General features: G+C 39.2%; 1 protein-coding gene across 2 annotated transcripts in view; it reads right to left on the bottom strand.

Annotated features, from left to right (window-relative positions):
* Positions 1-22,395, bottom strand: part of EIF2B3 (eukaryotic translation initiation factor 2B subunit gamma) — a 96,278-nt gene that overhangs the window by 54,047 nt on the left and 19,836 nt on the right. For both annotated transcript variants that reach the window (XM_077182450.1, XM_054638454.2), the window contains exon 4: positions 18,272-18,383. In XM_077182450.1, the coding sequence (XP_077038565.1) occupies positions 18,272-18,383 (112 nt within the window). The remainder of the gene's footprint in view (positions 1-18,271; positions 18,384-22,395) is intronic.

Consider the following 22,395-nt stretch of genomic DNA (forward strand, 5'->3'; position numbering starts at 1 on the left):
AAGTAATTTTCTTGGGAACAACACTGTGTTTTAAAGTTAACATCTCTTTAGACGTTGATGCTGAAGAGCAAGGATGCCAATGGTTGCACAGCCACCCCATCACATGAACCTATAAAAAATGTTTTTCTTCATCCTGCTTCAGCTTTCCCATATGAAAACCAGAACAACAGTAATTCCTCAGCCACCCCAAGTCAGAGGAGTGCTCCCTGGGGGCTGCATGGCCACGTTGCTGGATGCACGTGCATCCCCCTGGGAGCACAGCAGACACAGCTGCCTGTGAAAGCACTTCCCTAAACTTGGTTCCAAGGGTCTTCTCTACCATACTGAGTGTGAACAGCTGTAGGAAACAACGCAGGGGCCAGGCTGCCCACAACACTACCACCCCTTTTCTCTTTCCCTGTCACTAGAAAAACAGAGTTCATGCAAATATTTTATACTAGACACTTTTATACTAGATACTATTCTGCTAGCATACCCTGATTGCTATGTATAAACTGGGAAAGCAAAAGAGAGAGACCAAAATGATAATAAGCCTGGAGTTTGGTGTGAACAGAAGAGAATACACTGTGAAGGAGGGCGGGGACTGCCAGAGACATTATTAATAGGTTTTACCCTTGAGCTCTGGCAGCTACTTGTTCTATACACAGAGGAAAAGGATTAATCAAGCCTTGCATGTAAAGGTTCTTTCTATGGTCTGCCAAAATATTTAAAGGGCTATATACAAAGTGTAAGCCTTATTATTATACACATTCAATGTAATCATCTTATGCTACAGTTAAGGCCAGGATGACAATAAAGTAGATTATTGTGTGCTATAACCAATTCAATTCCAACACAACGGGACATGGCTTAGTCACTTAGTTCAGATCTGGTGTTTGAGCTTATTTTTCTTATGCTGGGCTAAACTGTGATTTAAGAGATTTAATCGAGCTTTGGGAAATGCTTTCTTTGCTGAAGAAGGAGAAAGAGCTAGAAGTCTGCACCTGGCAACCCTAATCATTTCCAATTTTCAGCCCATTTTGCTTTCTGCTTCATGGAAATTCACCTTAGTAAATAATTGTTCCCTAAAATCACCAGGGCTGAAAGGATGACAACACTTCAGAGGAACAAGTTTTAAGATAACAACTGAAGCTGGAGGATTGTATAGAGGCTACTGAAGAACAGCAGCTCCTGCTGATCCCTCCTACATCAGTTCCCTAAGGGCTAAGCAGTAGACATATGATATATTTTTTTAAATCAAATAATTACAGTAAATGCATGGGAAACTGAATACTAGGTCAAAGCTGCAGGTCATGAGCAATATGTAGCTTAAACACAGCAAGGCTGACACAATTTCTTCATGCCACTGGCCTGAACTCAAAGGCAAATAAAACTGTACTTGCAGCATGAGCCTTACATGACAAGGCTCTGAAGACCTTCTGCACTTCCCAGGTGAGGTGGGTTCTACTTAGAATATATGATCTGCAAAATTTGGGAATTTAAGGTAAGGGCATATCTTTGGGCTACTAAAATACATAGGCAAAAAGAAATTTTTCCTCCTCTAACTTTAAATTGTAAGTAAAAGCATTTGAGTCCAAAGATGGGGAAAATTTAAGTGTTATTGGTTTTATTACCAAAATCTACTCAAATCCAACCTTGTAAATCCAGCCTTTCTGCCTTAAGCCTGGCAATGCTAATTAAGTGAATTATACTTTGTTCCTGCTCCTTGATGGTCTGTAGCTTCCTTAGCTGATGCTTTGACCTGTGGGGCTTTTGTTGATTTTTGCAACTACTGCTTCTGCCTCAGTTTTGGTTCACAATAAGCTTTTACTACCATATCTACTCACATCTCAATTCCACTGGAACCTCAACACTTTACCACTTGACATGGCAAACACTCTTCATACTGACAAGATCCCAGTAACTGCAAGTGTCAAATACTTAATTAGGTAATGAGAACAGCTTTATCTCAGGCAGAAATTAAAGTGGGCACAGAACTTGGCTCTGCAGCCACTGTGGAGGGAGTCTGGCTGTGACTGTCAGGGCACAGGCTGCTCCACACCTTGGCACTGCTGAAAAGGTACATAAAAACAAAAATACATGTTGAGGAAATTCTTCTAAGGAATCAGCACTTAGACTTCATGAATCCTGCTTCCCTACAGGAAAACAGAGGGGTTTCCTGACTTGGTTATACTGAAGTCATGACACAGCCTGTGTATTCAGATACACCCTCAGAGACATGCTAGCTCAGATTTAAGGCAGCATCAACCTTGAGCTGTGAGATTTCAGGACAGTGAGAGTCATCAGAGCTTGGGACATCAACTATTGTAGAGTACAGCCAGTCCTGCTGTAAAACTCCCCAGGTGATAGGGACATCACACAAGAAATACAGATATACTTATGCTTTTTTTCTAGTTTAAAAGAACCTATACAATTTATCAACGAATATTTTGACAGTATCAAATTTTATCAATATTAATTAAAAGAATGTCTTAATTAGCAAGTGTAACATTCTTTTTGCAGAGTGACAGCAGAATTGAAAGCCAAAGGAGAACTGAAGTCAGACTGAAGCCACTGACAGACATCACTCATCTTTTCAGCCCAGAAGAACTTTATGATTACTTCTTTTAATAGCTAACTGGCATTTTACAAAACACCATTAGAAATACCATGGAATGAGGAATGTAAGTATCAGAGGGAAAAAAAAGGAAAAAAATACTAGACACAAGAAAGTATCATCACCACAAGATGACCTTAACATTCACCCAAAGTCTAAATTTGCATTTTTTTTAACAAGTAATCACAGTGTTTACAACCACACTGGATTAGTTTCTGGTTAGACCAGATTACTCACGATTTAACATTTTCAGACTTGTTAATAGCTATAACAGAAGTTGCTGCTTCTTATTACTACAAGAAATTGAACCTACAACTAAAACACTTTCAGGAAGATGCTAAAGTTGGAGCTCTATAGCATTAAGCCCAGATGAACAAAAACATACTGTACTAAAGACAGAGCTGGATTTCCAAGAATCTCTCTCACCTTTCACCCATTAGTAGCACCTGAATAAAAGCTTAAAGTTGGGCTGGAAGAATTTTACTCCTTTGGAACAGTGATCATACAGCAATTAGAATACTGCAGAAGAAAATCCTGGTGAATTAAATGCAAAGAGAAGGTACTTTGAGCAGGTTTCCTTCCTTCTTTGGAACAGTTATTGCTGACTGAGAAACTTCACATACACTAGAGTGAAGTTTCTCACTTCAGCACATGCTGAGGTAGGAGCTGCCTTTATAAATAAGTAGGCAAAAAACCCCAAACAAACAACAAAAAAAACCCCCAAAACACATTCTTGAAAGAAGAGTTGTCAGGACAGCTAATAAAACACTGCTCATCTGTGTATTTTCACAATTCCAATATTAATTTTTGAAATTTTTAGCTGCAGTTATGAAGTCCAGTTTTTGGCCAGAATTACCACATATTTTATTGCTATGACACCCAGCACATTACTTATCTGGAGACTGAGTGGCTTCAGCAATTAAATAGATAAGAGAAACGTCATTAATCCAGACTTCAGTGGTCCCTCACAGTGAAAGCAGCAGCAGAGAACCATTTTCAGCACAGATCACAAGTTGGTATTGAAAAGCAAGTGAGAAGACAGCAACTGAATCCTCTGTTGTTTATACCACCTGGGGCAGTGAGTTTAAAACTCACAGCCTAGAAGCAATAAACTGGCCATGGCAGGTACCAGAGCTCAGATGTTCCATCATTTTCTCTTAGAAGAGCTCTCTGTACAAAAACCAGAGCAGCAACAAATCCAGTCCCTGTCCTTTGCAAGGCTAAACTCATGGTGGGACCATTGCTTCATCTTGAAACATTTATTTTAACAGAAAGAAATGGGTAGTGGATGACCTGAAGATTATCATTTACAATTTTACATCAACCTCAGATACTATTAAAACAAAACAACTTTTATTCCCTTCTTGCTTGGAAAAGACTGGGACCATTCTGTCTGTGGTTGTAGACTGTTTCAGTATTATCCAACTGCATAAACGAAACTAGTGTCAAAATTAAGTTTTAAATGGCTTGAGGTTTATAGGAATTAAAGAAGGAAAAATTAAATTTGAAACTCTGCTTGTTTACTAGCACTAATTAAATATGCCAGATTTCTGGGCAAGCTTCCTAGCCTGTGGCTACTACGTTACTGGCTTGTAAAACAGTCAACAAGTGCATGAGTACAAAGCACAAATACAATAACAGATTTCGTGTACAGTCCTGCCCTTAGTTTATAAAGAAAAAAATGTATTAGAACCAATCTGTAAAGCCCTGTGCTAACCCTCTAGACTGTGCTAGTAACATTAAAAAGGCCCAAGTCTACAATGGCTGCTTTTGCAGAGACAGTTAAAAAAAGTAAACACAGAGAGAGGTAAGAAGCAATAAGTACAACAAAAATTAACAGGAAGCCTTAAAAGACCACGAAGAAGTGAAATTTTTACTTCTAAAAATTCCATGCTTCTGGGCTCTGCTCTCAAAATAATTTGCTATTAAAAATAAAAGGGAGTTTTATCACTGCAACAGAAGAGGTGGGTCTGATTCTTCACACCACAGAAGCCGCACTCTTCACAAATAGATTTTATTATTATATTGGACTTCACTAGAAAATAGCTTTATTCTGGAAATTGCACATTTAATGGGAGAATGGACCAGATCTTCAAGTGTAGAGTCCTTCACATTCTGTACTTTTAAGACAGGTAATATCTTTGTGTTCTACATTTTAAAGGAACCAGCACAATGAGCTCATAGTCTGTGAGGAAACTACAACAACCAAGAAACAACAAACTGAAGCCAATCTCAGAAAAAAAAGGAGTCTCTGGGGACAGAAAAAATGCAGTGGTATCATCCCTAGGTAGGTAGAGAAGGAAGGAGGGACAGTAAGAGCCCATCAGCTAAACTGTTCTTTGCACACCCTTCTTTCAGAAAAAGCTCCCAATTTACTTTCTGTGCCTGAAGCAGCTGTTTCTACAAAAGCAGCAAACAACTCTTAATAAAAAAACCACTTGTGGACAATTTGCTGCCTTGACAGCTTTAACGTGAAAAGCCTTTCACAGCAACTCAAATTAATGGGTGTTCCCACTATACAGTAGTCCTGCTCAGCTTTAAGGAAACCAGGAATTATGCTTCAATAAAAATTCAGCCACGCAAATATTCTGCTGTAAAAAGAGGCATAAACATATAAGTCTTCAACTTCCAGAATCACATACATGAGGCAAAGGGAAATGATATAAAAATAACTAGGCTTTTGTTTACATCTCTGATTTAGAAGAGCAATTCCAGAAACTAAATTGCTTCCACAGAGGCATTGATTTAATTAGTCTGCATAGCATGCTTTATTTGTGTTCAGACCTCTGACGTTCATTGATAAAAAAAGAAAAAAAATACACAGTGGACACACACAAAATAATTGCCTAAACTTTTCTATGCCAGATGCAAGTAGGAATTCTCAAACACACTTTCATGGGCTCTTCCCTACATGCAAATGATCTTTTTTTAATATACACAGACTACGCATGTTTTCAATTAAAAACATGACTAGATTGATTGGATCATATATTTTTGCAAACCAGCCAAAAATCAAACACAAACTGAAGCCATGAAGGAATTTCTGGAAGTACAAACCATACTACAGTTCTACTTCTGGCAAGGAGAAACACCTCTCATTTTCAAACAATACTAGAACTGACATCAGTGCACAAAAATATGCTGTCATTCAGCAATGAAATAACTACATTAATGAGAAGTATTCAGAAGCCTAAAAACCCCTAAGTGGTCAAAATCTTAGCTTAGTAAATAAGCCCACTCTGATCAAGTAACAGCAGAACACTGGCTTATTGCTTTTTGGTAACTCTCAATCTCAATTTTGGGTCTTACTATTCAACAGGATGACAATGGTCCTCAGAGATGTGAACAATGGATTCTCTTCAGGACACAAGCAGTGGCAGGGAGGGTGACAATTTTGCCTAAAGTAACAAACAGGACTACTAAGAATGGGCTCTCATACACCTTTTTTCCCCCATTGCATTTTGATCCCCATGAGTACAGATATTGCTTATCCTTCCTCACTATAGATTTAAAAGCCAAAATATCCCAGAATTTTGGGAATGAACATTCAGCTGTGTGTGCAAGTAAGACATTATTCACTTTTAGAGACAACATCCAAGTTCAAGTCAGTGTCTACCTTGAATGAATACTTCTGAAGCTCATCCATTTTTCTGCTCTTTATAACCTCATCTAATTTTCCCTATGCATGCAGCACCCAGCAGGAAGGGATCGACAATTGTAACACAGAGAAGTCAGATCAGCCTTTGCAAAGACACAGCCACAACACCTTTCCCTGGTGTACACTGCACTTCTCTTTAACACTCCTGTGTGCACAGTACACAGCTGGTGGTGGCCTCACATCACCTTCCCAAAACCCCTGCTCATTTCAAGCTTTTGGATGCTGAACAATTTGGTTCAGCTTTCACCTCTTCACCATACAATAACTTTTCAGGCACTGCCCAATGATAAAAACATTCACAGGTCAGTGTATCCAGAACTTAGGAAACAGCCATATCCTAAGATACCATATCCTAAGACTCTGGATATTTCCACTGAGACATGAATTAACACTCATGGCCAATTTTTTTATTGCCATTGGAAGAGCAGTGAAATCAGCAGTAGATATGCAGACATATGGCAGGTAGCAGACTGAAGCCTTCCAGAAGTCTTGACTGGAACTCGTGAGTCACTTCCACTGTGAACACAACATGTTTCCATATACGAAAATTAAGAAGGCAAAGCAGAGATTTCAAAGTAAAATAAACTTTTAAATTATTTTGCTGCAGTTCGCAATGATCATTCACTTGTACTCAGTACTAACCACTTTTCTCATATTGACCAGTTCATAACCTTTCATCCACTGCCTCCAAGATGGTTAATCAATCAGCTAGAACTTGAAACACAGAAATGAAGGAGCAGGTAAAGTGACAGATTTCTTTGCAGCAGGCTACTGAAATGCAAGGTTATTTCAGCTCTGGAGTCTGGCATTTCTGCTGTTTGTGGCATTCTTGATTTACAGCTTAATTATAACTTTGTTTATGCACACAACCTTTATGAAGCCGCTATTCAGTAGGGCAGTATCACTTTGTTTTATTACCATAACCTGTCATTCAGAAAGCATTCACTCTTTCTGTTTATGGATAAAACTGAGATTAAAAAAGTGAAGAAGGAGATCATACACAGCTGCCCAAATCAACTGGGAAGATGTTTTACAACAGATTGCCTGCAAAAATATCTGTCATGTTTTTAAAATGTTTAGGAGAAATAAAAGCAGTTAGTCTTTGAAGTGATCACCTTCTAAAGGGAATTACTCTTCTACTGTGAAAATAAACTATTTGAAGAATTATAAAAGATTATACTCTTGTTTGATACTTGTATTCTGCTGGATCCTGAAAGTGCTGACCAAAGCTATATATACAGGTAAAACCACAGCTGACATCACAGCATTTTAAAGCTGCCATCAGGAGGCCAAACTGGAAGCAGAGAGCAGCAAGCAAATGCAAGAATTAAGGAAACATAAACATCATTTTTTCTCCTTTATGCAGAACAATATGGACCTGGCAAAGCCCACATGACACAAGGGTTTCTTTCTGCAGAGGGACTGGCTCCTCCCAAGGAGTCCTCCTGCTATTTCCCCAGGACACATAAGCCCCGGGGCGGCTCCTCCCGCCCAGCGGTGCCCTGGCAGCCCTTGGGTGTCAGCTCAGGGGCATTGCTCTGCCCTGCCAGACTCTCCCAGCATTTGTAGAACCAGCTCAGATGCATGCCAGGAGTCAGGCACCTGAATACAAATCCCTGCACACCCACGAGGAGCACCTTGCATTTAATGCAAAAGAAAACAGATTTAATTTTTCACTGCATGTCCAGTGCCCTTGTAGAAAAAAAAAAAAGAAAAAAAAGGAGAATTAATACATTGAAAGGGAATTAGAGACAGTGGAGTGGTAAGAAGAGCTTTGCATAATAATGTAACACACAATACAGGACATAAATACAACAGACATCTGACATGCAAAAATACAAGTGCTGAAACTGAAAATCTGGGTTCAGACATGACCTGTAGCTCAGGCTGGATGCAGTGTTAGATCAGCTGTTTCCTGCAGGTCATTTAAACAAGTACTATTCTGAATCAGAGTGCGGGAAAGCCAACAGTTAATACCCTGTACTCAGAGCAGCATTTTACATTTACACTACTGACATAAATGCTCACAAGTTATGCCCCTATGACACAAGAAAGAAATACTGCATTCATTTTAAAAAGCAAAGAAAATGTGAGACACTAACATTAAGTGGATTTCTCAAGGTCACAAAGTCAAGCAGAGAGGTGAGATCTCTTTGTGTGTAAATTACAAGGCATCCTTAATGCAAACAGGTGTTAACACACCAATTTGTATGAAGTTTATCCCTTCCAGCATCAGATCTCCCAGAGAACTCTTCCTCCATAACCACAAAGATCGCTTATTTTAATGGTTCTCAATAACAAAAAGATTAACACTTCTATTTTTTTCGAACAGAAGAACAGATTAGGAAGAAATAAGGTCAGACTTCTCTGCAAATACTTTAATTCAACAGTTGTCTAGGACAGTAAAAGTAATTTTTTACCCCCAGGCATATGGTCACCCCTATCACATATGAAGGCCTGGAATCTACATAATATCCCAAGTATAGTAACATTTTTTTCTAACTATCAAGGACATACTGAAAAAAATGCTAAAGTCTGTTTTTTTTCCAGTATGCTTCCTTCATATAGCAAGGTAAATCACAGACCACATAGAATCCTGTGTTTCAAAGCTACACTAAAATGGGAGTACATCTCAAACAAACACATGCAAAGGACATATTCCTTAAATCTGAAAGATATACTATTTTCTCAAAAGGTAAGATATAGAAAAACATACTAGCAAGCACCAATTTGTCTCACTGATCTATCCCTTCAATAGCCAGAGGCTACTTTTAAGTATGCTGTCTTAACACAGGAATCTGAATTGTATAAATCAATGTCTCAATTAACATTTTGTTTAGGAAGAGTTACAGAAGAAAAACAGAATGTAATCGTTTGCTAGCACAGTGGCTCCAGAGGTCTGGGAGTATGTGCAAGAAGAATGGAGCTGAATGTGGGAAGGGTCCATTATTCTTTCAATAGTGTCTGGTGCTGCAAAGTATGCACTTGCATACTTTCCTACTGGAAAAGCTTAAGTCTTCAGTAGCTCCTTGGTCTGGGAAAATGGCAGGCACCCAAATGCTAACCCAGGGATCTAGGAACAAGATCTACCTGAAGAACAATATTTTTCAAGTGGCCTTAGAAGTGAAAAATGGCCATAAAAAGAAGTCTCATTTCCCAAGGGATTTTATTCCTTCTGTCTGGCTGCTGTTTGTCAGGTGCCGTTCCCCACACACATCCTCAGCACATTCTAAAGCAAGAATGGAGTGAGGGCCTCTCTAAAAATAATCACACTTGCTGAAAGACCAGCCCTGCATAAATATCTCTAACAACAGTACAAACAGAAATCAGACTTCTTGCCCAATACTTTAGTTGAAATTTATGGCACCACTGGCCATGATTCTGTTATTACTATTCTACCTGGCTAAGGCTCAAAGTCACAGAAGTGGGAATTTCAGAGGTATTTTCAGAAATGATGTAGCTCATCTGGGGAAAAAAAAAAACAACCAAAAAACTTACTTAGTTCTACAAAATGTTGTACCAATGCATCAGTGAACAAAGCTATATATTACACATATATGTATACATATATGAACACATACACCATAAAGATGGGACAGAGAAGTTAAGGACACACACACAGCCTCTGAAATTATATTTAATGCTACACCTTGGGAATAATAAAGCAAAGGGGGGGGGGGAATAAAATCAAAGGGAATACTAGAAGACAGTCTCTGGTGCTCTTGCAAATTTCACCAGCTGCTGGATGATTTATATGCAAAAAAACTAGAAGTTGAGCTTTAACTTAAATTTCCCTGCTTTCTTACTGGTTTGCTTCCAACCCTAGGAGTTTAATTAAAGTCCATCAGCCAAATTTTTCTGAAGGACGTAAGTTATTCCTTTTTAAAATCTTCCTGTACTAACTAACCCAGATTTTTTAAACTTTTGAGCTTTCACCAACCTGATTATGAATACATACACACACATTTTTAAGAAGGTTAAAGAATTTCAAGATGATCAACTCAAGAAATACCAACAGCTGCTGCTGGCCAATATGCAGGTATGCAGGTACATGCAACTTATACTAAAATGAGTAATGGGGCAAGACACAGCATTCTGCATTGCCAGTTCACATGTCAAGATCTAACAGCTACCTCCTCTTCATTCTTAACTGAGTACACAGTATTTGGTGACTGGGGAAGGAGAGTTCTACAAGGAATCTCCAAGAAAAGTGGATAAGCAGTTTTACTGCTTGTAACAGGAATCTCTCTCTCATCTTCTCTAGCTTTCTCTAGGGAAATGGTGCAATAAATTTGATGAAGAAAGGAAGGATTTAAAGCCAGAGAAAATTAGGATTTCTCAAAGCAGAAACATGCTGCCCTTAGGAATAGATCTCCACTATTTACTTGATCTACTGGAAGAACTCCTGGGGAGCATGTCTTAGCAAGAGAAAGGAAAGCTTGCTATGCTCTTCATTTCCTGTGTAATTCCAGAAACTGCCAGCACAATGCTGTTTGGGGAGAACCACACTACAGCTATTCAACAGGGAATTCGGCATTGTATTCTGAATGAATGGAAACTTTCTCAAAGATATATATTTGCTGCAACTAAAGTAGAATGCAAACCCAGTAAGGATGTGAGCCCTCATACACCTTCAATCAGCTAATTGCAAATTGTGACTCTTTCCATTATGACTTTCGCAATTCTTCGCAGTGCGAAACATCACAGTAAATCACCCGGGTTAGAGTTCACAGGAGCCACGAACTAAGTGCAATAAATCAGCACTAAAAATATGATGCAACTGAAGTTCAGCTGATACCAAGTGTAGCTAATTTAATGGAGAGGCTATCACTTTTATATGTCCTTGCAAGTTAGTGATTTGGGGTCTCGGTGACCAGGGTAAAGGAAAGGCTCTCTGAAATCTGGATTTCTTGGAATAAACTAGATAAATGGTTCCCTGCAAAAATCCCAGGGGTATTTCCCTCCTGCCACTGCAAAAACCTTCTGCTAAGTATGAAAATTTAAAGGACTGAAAATGCATCAGTAACACAGTACAGTAAGGGAACCACAAACTTTGGCTGGCTTCATGAGCCAGAACCTCATCCCCAAGCAGAATCAGACCTTTTAACTGAAGAGGAACAGTCACATGCCTCATTTCACCCTTACTTTGCTTTAAACTAGGCTGTTTCCTCCCCCGCCATATTCCACATTGGCTGATAAATTCCCCAACGGCGGGTGTTAACTAACTCTGCATTCCAGTCTGCTCTGCGTCATGGAGTTCCACATCCCACTGATGAGGAACACATGGCGGACATGTGCTAGGGGAGAGCCTGACAGCGCTCGCACAAGCAGGGATAACTCCTCTGACCTTTGGCTTTTTTCTCTCTGTACCATCCCAACTGCACAATGAGAACTCTGTGCCCCTCTGTCGCCTACTGGTCACTCTAGGATCATGGACACAGCTGAAACCCTGACATTCCAACAGGCAGCTACACTGAATACACGTTATGGCTGAAAATACACATTGAAAGCAAGCAATTGATCGTTCTGTGTCTCTGCCCTACGCAAACCATCTAGAGGATTTTTTGACCACACAGGTTACATCTGGATCAACTGGGGTAGAGTATGTCACAAAAAGAACTCTGGTTATGCTTCCTCATCAACTCTGTGAAATAAGGTAACTCACAGCCTTGCTAAAAAGTAAACAGTGGCAACTGTATTAAAGCATTAAGATGTCTTTCTAAAATGAACAGACCATTTATCATCTTTTTAGGACCTGAGCCTGGCTTAGAGTAACAATGAGCTTCAACTTCAGTGTTGTCCAGACTGAATGACTCATGCAGCGTACTGCATTTACCAAGTCACATGGACTCGAGGGTGTCCAAGCAATACAGTCATCCCTTCCTCCTTCGAAACCTCTGAAAAGTAAAACCGAATCACAGGCTAAGTGCTGGTCTGAGACCGCAGCAGACAGACAGACAGACAGACAAATGACTAATGGCAATCCATGCAACATACATTTACTGCCGATTAGAAACCAAATGCTGAGCCTCAAGCTCTCTGCTTTTAGTCTTATGTGTACTAGAACACTGGCCAGAATCCTGCAGTAAAATGAAAGCCATTGACAATAAGCCGTTCTATAACTACACTCAACAGAAGCTCCTGCTAGTATTCCAGATTCTGAGATTCATGAGATTCATGAGCTCTTACCTGTATAAGCTGTCAAGACACAGCATGACCTTTCTTTTATAAATAGGACCTGGATATGCTGTACCTTCCTTTCAACCCCTCACCAATGTATGAAAAAAATAACATGGCAGCAGCAAAACAATAAAATCCTATGGAAGCAACAGTATTAAAATCAGTAATAGCACTATGTTCTTTAAAATATAAAGTCAATGTTTCACTAAGTGCTTTTATACTATGTTCATGTTTATTGTACAAGTATAACATATAAAAGCATCAAATTAAAGAGTTTTCATTATACTTGGCTACATTGATTTTAGAAATAGTAAATAATTTTTTAATACTACTCCATTTCTGAAATTAAAGGCTACACTCATCCCCAAGAAATTTACAGAAAAGGCAGAAAAAGTTGAGCGAAGTTTAAATGCATAATAAAAAGGGCAAACTCTCTCAGAAAATGAATGCCTTCTAGCTACAGCAGCTATTCTTAGTGAGCTGAGAAACTAAACAGGCATGCAAATCCTACTCAGGGCATCCTGAGAACATCTATTCCATGCTCATGTCTCAAACAACAACAACTCTTGTATCAGTATCTTTTTCTGAAATGTTCAGCAAAACCCTCTTTTCTAAAGAAATACGATTGAACATTTTAAAAGTGTGATTATAGTTTGAGAAGTTAGTGTGTAAAAGTCACACCCTTTTATTCAATAGACTTAGTTCCCTGGTTTTGATTTAGTCACATCCACTTGCTTTACTGGCTAAAATAATTTTTTACAGCTTTCTAAATTCCTATTAGTACTGTGAAACCAATTCAATTCTGGGAAGGGAAACCAGATTCTTTTCTGGCTTATGCATCTGTAAAAGGATTATTACCTAAATCAACACATACAATTTCTATTTTTTGATAGAGGAGGCAGAAAGAATGTTACTTATTTTCTGGATGATAGCCAGAAAACTTTATTTTTATTTGCGAGAAGACCAGACCTGGACTAATTGAAAGAGCAGATTTGGATCAACAGAAAAGACATCACTCTATAGAGGTCGTATTTAGAGAAAACAAGTTATATCCAACAACTTTCTTTGGTATTTCTCAAAATATCACTTGATTGCAAAGGAAACTTAGTCAGAAAACTTTGTTAATAGTGAAAACTCCTGATTTTTCAAAGAGAAGTCCACCACCAAAGCTAGAATGTGTATTCCTTCCGTAGGCAGCTCAGACCAGCAAAGAGTTTTTGGTCCCTGGTCTGTCCTGAACTGCTCCTCAGGATTTTCCTATTGAGTTGCATTACTGGACCCCCCCCTTCCTTGCCAGCAGCACTGCTTGTGGGGACATCTCCCAAATGCACAAAGAAAACAGAACCGAGTTACCAAAGTCCTGCTGTTTAATCTATCAGAAGTCATGAAGTATTTTTGACACATGTGGCTTATGGCGTACTCAACTGTATGTCCAGCTGGGCATAAGCTCAGGGTGGTGGCCCCCTTCACCAGCACAGCTGGATCTGGTACAGGACATCTGCCCATGATTCAGTTTAGGATGCTTCATACTGTAGAGCATCTGCCTATACCAGTGTCATTCCCAACTTTTCTAAAGGAAATATATTTTAAAAGAGAAAAAGAACCACCGTAGAAGCAGCAGAGTTTTTCAGAGATGACAATTTCCCAAGAGCAACAGTTTTAGAGAGCCGAAACATTAAGGAAGTTGCAGCATGTTTACATATGATCCATTTATTTAAAACCAATTATCAGCAGGGAAAAAAAAAAAGAAGAGAAAAAGGACGATATCCCAAGGCAACAGAAAGGAAATCAAGTGTATCAAAGCTGTTTCTGAGCTCCCTTTACCTACCCACTTGGCAATGCTGACTTTTGAAATTATACTACACCATTCATTTTTACTTTCATGATGCAAGGAGAAAAGGAAGAAAAAACTCCCCAATCTTACCCCCTCTTTTTACTAAATTACCTTAAAAACAGATCTGCATTGTTACTTCAAGGTTACTAATGTTAGTACTGTATATATTTATAGATGAGGTATTCCTTTCTGTCTGAAGCACATGAGGTAATAAGTAGCTGGAATTGTCATGGTGATTTATTAACATATTCTCTAGGAGAAGCCCTGCACCTGCATCTGTGCAGACAGAACACCCACGAAGGCTGAACTCACCCCTACACAGCCCACAAGATCTTAAAAGGAAATGCTCCAAATTTAGACCTGCTCCAACAGGTGTCTTTTACTGTTTCACTTTGCATGACCATAAATATCAGAGGTGGAGCAAAAAGCTCCCTGTCCATTGTAATCGTGCTTTGAAAACAAATACCTTTGCCCCCTCCCAAAGCAGAGGCAGCAGCTATGGAATTCTCATCATTTCCTCACTCCTTCATCCTGTCAAGACCCAAGTCAGAGAGATGTCACCGGCAAAACCAGGCTCCAGGGATGAGCACATAACTTTATTTTTTTCTCTTCAAAGGGCCCTAAGCTGGCTCTGAAACGTCCCCAAACTGTATTTCTTTCATTCTAGTATCTCATCTTGCAGCTATTTGCCAAAGTGAATGACATGCACAGGCTGTTCATGGCTTTTTATAAGCTCTCATTACCCAAACAGGGAACCATTTCCTTGAAAATGCTTTCCCCAGCAGCATTAGTCTCTCTAGGCACCACCAATAAATTTGTCTTTTGGCTCAGCCTCTTGCACTCCAAAACGTGCCTGAATAGATGTATTTGATATTGTTTTCCACTTGTTTACTGAGGGAGGATGCTACCTGGGGGACTTGTCATCAGGGTGATTAACAGCACAGGGAAAATAAAAGATAATTTTACCCGCCAAGTTGAAAGCTTTGCCAGACTTGCTCTGGCAAGCAAAGAGCAAAATCCAGACTCCTTTCTGTGGTGTAACAAGGAGAAATTTTTGCAATCCCAAACCCAAAATGGCTATCCACGACTTACAAAACCACAACACAAATCAAATAACAAATCTGGAAAAGAAATCCTAACCAAACTGAGAAAGAGAATAACAGGTTACACCATGAGCTTAGAAATTCCACTAAAATGTTTCATTCTGTAACACTTCCACTACAAAACACCCAGGTCAAGAGCAAGTAAATATTTAATACTCAAAAGGTACTCAGGAGAAGGTGTGTTTTCCCCGTCCCTCCTCACCAGCTGCTCTTTTATGGCAGGAAAGTGAAGAGCATGAAATCCAATGATAGGAAGAAGGCAAAGGTCAGGAAAAAGGTTTTTCTTCAAGGATTTAAATTAGCCTTCTATAGTTTTGTGTGTTTTGTCAACACAACTTCCCTCCTGTGAGGAGGGGAAGCCAAAGGGCCTTTGAACCATTTCTGTATGGGGTCTAGATTTTTACCAGTAACAAGATTCCTAGCTTTAAAGAAAAGCTCATCTTCCCTCTTCCCATTCCTTTCACCACTCCCTCCCTGTCCCTCCTTCCACTCCCCTCCTTAAAAAGAGACAGGAAAAAGAAAATAGACAAAGGATCTGAAGAACAAAACAAGCACTGGAGGAGTTCTAGAGTTCATGTAACGAGACCACTATAGCCCTTCAAAGGGACCATTAAAAGCAAAACAAACAAAAGCAACACCCTCAAGATGTCTATTGTATTCTACAGAGGACCAAATGAGTGTACTGGAAATTCTCCCACCATCTTGCCACAAAGTCTGTTATTTCATCAAAACAAAGTCCAGAGATCAAGAAACAGCCAACATGGCAGCTGAAAGTCAGTCACATCAAATGATCCATGAAGAAAATGAGATAGGGCTTGCTTTTTTTTGCATTTTTTTCTCTTTCTTTAGTATGATGTATTAAAAAAAGACTTCAAAGACTGTTTCAAGAGTCGCTTTTGTTTCTCACATGAGAAAATCAGGGGTTGAGCAGGTCTAGACAACTCAGTGGTTAAAACACCATTAGCTGCCAACACTTTGTCTTCCTAGAGCTCCCACAGTTGTTCTTACCCTGGATTTGCCTCAAATGAAATTACTTGATTTCCATATACATTTTGCTTCCCTCAGAGCTTCCCAAAGATGGCAGCTGCAGGACAGAGAGCACACCAACATTGACAGTTGGCAGTTTCAGATGTCAGAGGCTCATCCACGTGGGTACTGGCCCAATACTTCTGCTTGATGCTTCAAAGCACCATTTTTATTCATTTTTTATTCTTTTTAACACTTAGTGGATCTCTTTTTGTTCTTCTACACTATCCTAGCATCTTTGGGCTTTACTTGGAGGGTGGCTAACACTTTACATTTGCTTTCATAGCTGTGCATGTAAGAACTACAGGGAGACAGATAGATTTTTATCCCATCTGTATATCATCAACACTCCATTCACCAAATCCCAAACAGTAATGCTTAAGATCTGCTGAAGACAATATAACTGAACAGGTGCTACTGAGGGCAAAGTTTAGCCTGCAGGATAAAGCCTGATAAATTTAGCTATAGGAATGAGAATCCTCTGGTTAGATGAACCTGTAAAATCAGGGGTCAACTAAGATCACATATGTTACAGCAATTTCTAAGTCATTATACCACAGCCACCCTCTAGTGCCAGGAGGAAGCCATAAAGACAAGCTTGTCACTAACAGTAGATAAAATATTCCTCCCCTGGCCCAAAATAGATCTATTAGTCTTCATGTGCACAAACCCACAGAATGCATCAGTGATGAATTTCCTACTCTATACAAATCAGCTGCTGTGTATGTTCAGAAGGCTTGCCTGCAGCTTGGTCCCTCCCATGCCCAAGATGAGCCCAGGAGAGCGCCAGTGGAAACATGCTGGGACAGGCTCTTTCCATTACAACAGTTAACAGGGCACACTCTTGATCACCTTCCTTCTAGGATAATCCTTAAACTCAGGCAGAGGAGGTGTCATCTTTCCATGGGCACAGAGCATCTCCCTCACATCTGGTAGCGGGATGTTTAAGGAAAGATTACACTGAGCTGCGGCCTACAGCACACACCAGAGGCATTTTCACAGCAGAGATTTATCTGAGAGCAGACCCCAGATGTCTGCATCCTTGACTTAAAAGGTCCACATGGATGAATTCCCAGATCTCAAATGGCTGTTCCACAGGTGTCTCATCTCATAGAGGTGAAAGTCTGACTGTCAGCCTGGGACGAACTACAAAGGTTGGCCTCTCAAGGAGCCAACACAGCTTTACACAGAACACGTCAGACAATGTGTGCCTGAGAAAACTAAAATCACTGTACTGGAGAGCATAAAGAACGAGTCATCCTTCCTTCTCCTACTAATGGATATGAATTACACAGTGCAGAAAGCTCAGCTTGTCTGGCATATTTGATAAATTTATCCAAGTCCCCAGTGAAGTTTAATGGTGGCTATAGCATGGTTTCTGTAATGAATCTTTTGGGGCTGGGAAAGACAGCTGAGATTTTGTGCCTTAAATGCATAAGAGGGTCATGAAATCCTGAGAGGCTCTCATGGATACTCTGCAAATCCATTTGGGACTCAACCAATGAGACAAGCATTTCATTTATGGAATAGGACCTATTCATTTATAGGCCTAACACTTCACAGTCTCTGAATCTAAACTGTATCTGACCTATTCCAATATAGGTTTCGTTTCAAGAAGAGTTACCTTTTCATGCATTTTTTTTCTCCCCCTGGATTTTTTCCTAATAAAGGTATAAGACTATACCTATAGACTATAAGCCTATCACTTGGTTCCAATGATGTAACAAATAATAAAATACTGCTCCCAGAATATTGCAAAAGTGGCTTTTCCTCTTCCCTTCTCATCCTACTTTGTCTTTAACCATCTCTCCTATGACACAATTATTTTATCTCATCCCAAGTTCAGTTTCTATTACAAGGACCCATGAGCTTACTTCTGAAGGATGGATCTTTTAATGACAAGTTCTTCATCCAAGTCAGCTTCATTAGCCATGAAGAGCAATCTTTTTCCTGTGTCATCCACTCCAATGAAGTCGCGCTGCTCCACTGAAGTAGAAAATCAAACACAATCATTATATAACCCCATTTTAATGCAGGTTGGAAAGACAAATGGCACCACTAACCACCCCTAAAATACGAAATACGACTATCCCAGCAAATCCGTGAATTTAACAAATATTGTTGATAACTTTTTCAACTTCTTGTCAGTTGGGGTAGCTGATATATATCATGACATTCAAAACATTGGCCCTGAAAGGTTTGTGCATCCTTTTTATGAAGATGCGAACTACAGGTCCTGATATGCAACACTCAGTTTTGAGCTGTGCTTTCCTTTCCTTTTTTTTTTTTAAATAAAAACCCCTGCTACCTGAATTAAACCAACAACAAATTCAAGGCAAGCAGTGAGTTCTTCAAATCCAACTGCTTCTTCTTATAATGTCACTCCACATTAGAATTAAGGGGTCTGGAGAGGATTACGATTTCAGTTGAGACATAAGCATTTTACAAGTCATCTATTTTAGACAAATACCAATACGTAAATCACAAACACACATAAAAGTATAGATTCTTAGACTTCTACCATGGATGTTTCTGTGTGGATTAACTTGGTTTAAATATCTGTTTCTAAAATTGTCCACCAAGAGAATACCTAACACTCACATGTATTATTGTAGCAGTCTGTATCTCCTGCAGTCAGTGACTGTGCATCAGCAAGGACTCTGGCCTACTGAAATATAAAGCTTTTGTTTTTTAACAGTTTTCCACAACATCTGAATACACTGGTGGTAGCTCATTCTAATTTTCACTCTGTAGTTGGGCCACCACTCTGGTGGCAGCCATATAATGGTATTTACAGACACAGGCTGTACAAGTAAGCCACAGCACAATTTTAACAAAAATCTTTTTTCTCCCAACAAAGACTGTAATTTTGGCCCAAACTGGCACATATTTGATCTCCTAAGTTCTATGCCTTTAACCATGCTGGAGTAACAACATACCCTAGAAGTAGCTAATTCTCTAAGATAATTTTCAGACAAACTATTTTTAACTTCATTTTTCTCAGTTCAGGCCCATCCCTTGTTTTACCTATACCTGTTCTTTCAGAGTTACCACAGTAATAACTACCATGAAAACAGTCAAATCTATGCAGCTGTTGAAAGTTCTCCTGTGCAATCTTTGATCCAAGTGATCAAGCATACCCTCTTCAGAAAACTCTCAACCCTTCTTAGAAATTCATTACACAGCAAAGAAATATGAAAATAGGCCTGAACATCTAAAACCATGACAAAATAAGTACAATTACAATAAAACTTACTTGCTGTAAAAACTCAGAGTAAGTCTTGAAAGCACTGCCTATTTTCATTCTGTGGAGGGCTGTGAAGTTTGAGATTAGGGGTGCATGAACCCTCACCTCTGCCACCTAAGGGGGGTCTCCTGACAGGCTGGAAATACAACAGTGACTGACTTTCCTCTATCAAGGCACCAACACTTCCCTGAAAGTTCAGGTCCTGCCTGCCCATCTCCTCCTGGCTGTTCTTACAGGAACATATTACACTGCTACAGCAAAACTCTATGCAACAGGAAAAAGGGAAAAACCAACTTGATGAGAGCAGGACCAAGCACATGCCTAACACCAAACCAGCTGCTCTTGCTTGTGTGGATAGGTAAGAAACAAACAGTGAAGCCATGAGAGTGCACTGTGGGATTTTTTGTAGCAGATGCAAGGTCAGGTTTCTCCTTGTATACTGGCAATAAAAAACATTACTTCAGTAATTTAAACAAAAGACAAAAACAATTATCCAGAGGTACAAGAGTGCTGTTTCAAATCCCACTGGCATCACTGGAAGGAAAAAATAAATGGAAGAGCAGACACATAACTAGCTCACAAAATCCCTGCAAGAAGTCTGAGAAAAGTGTTAAAGTGACAGTAACTTAACAAAATCATTTAAAGCATAAAAATGACATGCAGGATGTGTTTTGCCTCCTCACAATAGACAAATAAGGACTTGACACTGCTAATGAAATATATTAATTATCTTACAAATTAGATCCCCATCAATTTTAAGGGCTTTAATGACATAAAGAAATTATGACATCATAAGAGAATACTAAGCACTTCAGTAAGAAAAAGAAATAAATTTCAGTCACATTTTTTAAAATGCTTTCTAATCAATCATAATTAACTGACTTGAGAAAAAGACATCTCTGTTAAAGACTCAGTATCCCCACCCTTTCAGTTAAGAGGAGAGGATTTCACAGGATGCAGCCTTCAAGACCACCAAGAGGTCTTCTGGCAAACACAGAGAATACCAGAGAATCTTGCTGCTTTCAAGACAAGAAAAATAAGCAGGAAAGAGTCACCATCCCCATCTTTTCTGCCTTTCTTTATACAAAGAAAAGTTCAGACACTATTTTCCACTCAATCCCTTGCAGGTCATCTTTAAGCACACAGCTCCATTCTGGGTATCTGAATTCCTCTGAATTCCAAACACTCTCTGTTTATTTGGGTTACTACCACTGACTAGCATTTTCATGTGTTTTTTTTTAATTGCCATTGCTCTTACTGCTCTGTTAAAAAAGCCAATGAGATTATTATTGTCACTACATGATCCCCTAAATATAAAACCCAATGAACTAGACCCTGTAATTTGCAGCTGAGTCAAACATTGCAGGAAACCATCAGGATGAATTTATAGCACTTAACACACTGCAATTCATGCTAATTTAAGAACTGTTCTTTATATCACAGTTCTTGAATGTTCAATAATACCCCAAAAGCAACAACTTTGTATCAGATTCCATGACGTATGCGAAATAAAATCTTGTTTATACTTCTTAAAAAACGAATTGCTTTGTAGGAACAGTGAAAAAATAAATCCAGTGGCTTGTCATGGGATCAATTTTCTAATACAAACACTTGAACAGTAGAGTCCAAGTACATAAAAACTTGTATGTGTCACAATTTAGAGAAGGAGATAATAGTGCCACCTACTATGGAAAACTGCCTAACATACTCCATGTTAATATCTTGTCTTTGGGTGCTTATAAGTTTCACCAAGTTTTAACTGTCTGGGATGAAATTTCTAATGCCAGGTGCTGGCTTAAGAGGAACATTTGAAAAACTACAGCAAAAACCATTCAGCTGGTTCTAAGGCTAAGGGGAAAAAAGAGTTTAGCATAAGCAGAAATGGTTTGGTGTCCCTTCCCTTGAAAAGCTCTAACCAATCTTTGGAAAACTGCAGGTTTATATGCTTTATTCTCCTCTAGCCTTCTATTTTTGCTGCAAGTGTTTCTGCATATTTTATTCTTAAGGATAGATTGTTCCAATTCCTCAAATAGCAGGTGCTACCTAAGGTTTTCTGTACCGTCAGGTGGTAAAAGCAAAGCACACAAACCAGGAGGGTCCACAGCCATGCTGCAATGACTGATGCAGGGGAAAGAGTTTAGTTTGTCTTTTTGCAGTCTGTCTTTTACAAGGAAATAAATGTCATAAACTCACAGAGGTGAGGGGAAAAAAAAACCATAAAAAAATGGGGATTCTGTAAGACAGGCTGGAAGGGACAGAAAAAAGGAAGATGGATGAGCAAAGGTAATGTTGACACCAATAGGATAGATTTAGTCAAGTAGGAATGAAAGCCAGGAGGGTCTGGTACTCCCTAAAATGTACTTCCCTCCTCCAGAACCTGGAGAAGAACCTAAGATTCCTGTCTTGGCCTTCCCCTGCTTTTATCAAATGACTGAAACAGGCCAGGTAGAGTTCATGTCTTGTCGGAGGCAGCTCACAGGAAACATGTCACTACTGCTGTCCATGGCAGCTCAAGTGGTGCTTTGCATGGGAGATCTGAGCCCCACAGAAAAACACCAGGGGTGACAGAACACTTCTACATAATGGAATTTTAGTCTTTTCAAGTTTGGTATTTTACAGATCTGAAAAAACACACACAAATTTCAACAAGTCATGTAGAAAGAGTTATGCTACAAAGTCAAGCATGCTAACATAAAAAACAAGCAAAATAAGAATGCATGTACAATCTGATGTGTTTATATTTGAAAAGAG

This window comes from Agelaius phoeniceus, chromosome 8, assembly GCF_051311805.1.
Source record: "Agelaius phoeniceus isolate bAgePho1 chromosome 8, bAgePho1.hap1, whole genome shotgun sequence".
Taxonomy (NCBI): domain Eukaryota; kingdom Metazoa; phylum Chordata; class Aves; order Passeriformes; family Icteridae; genus Agelaius; species Agelaius phoeniceus.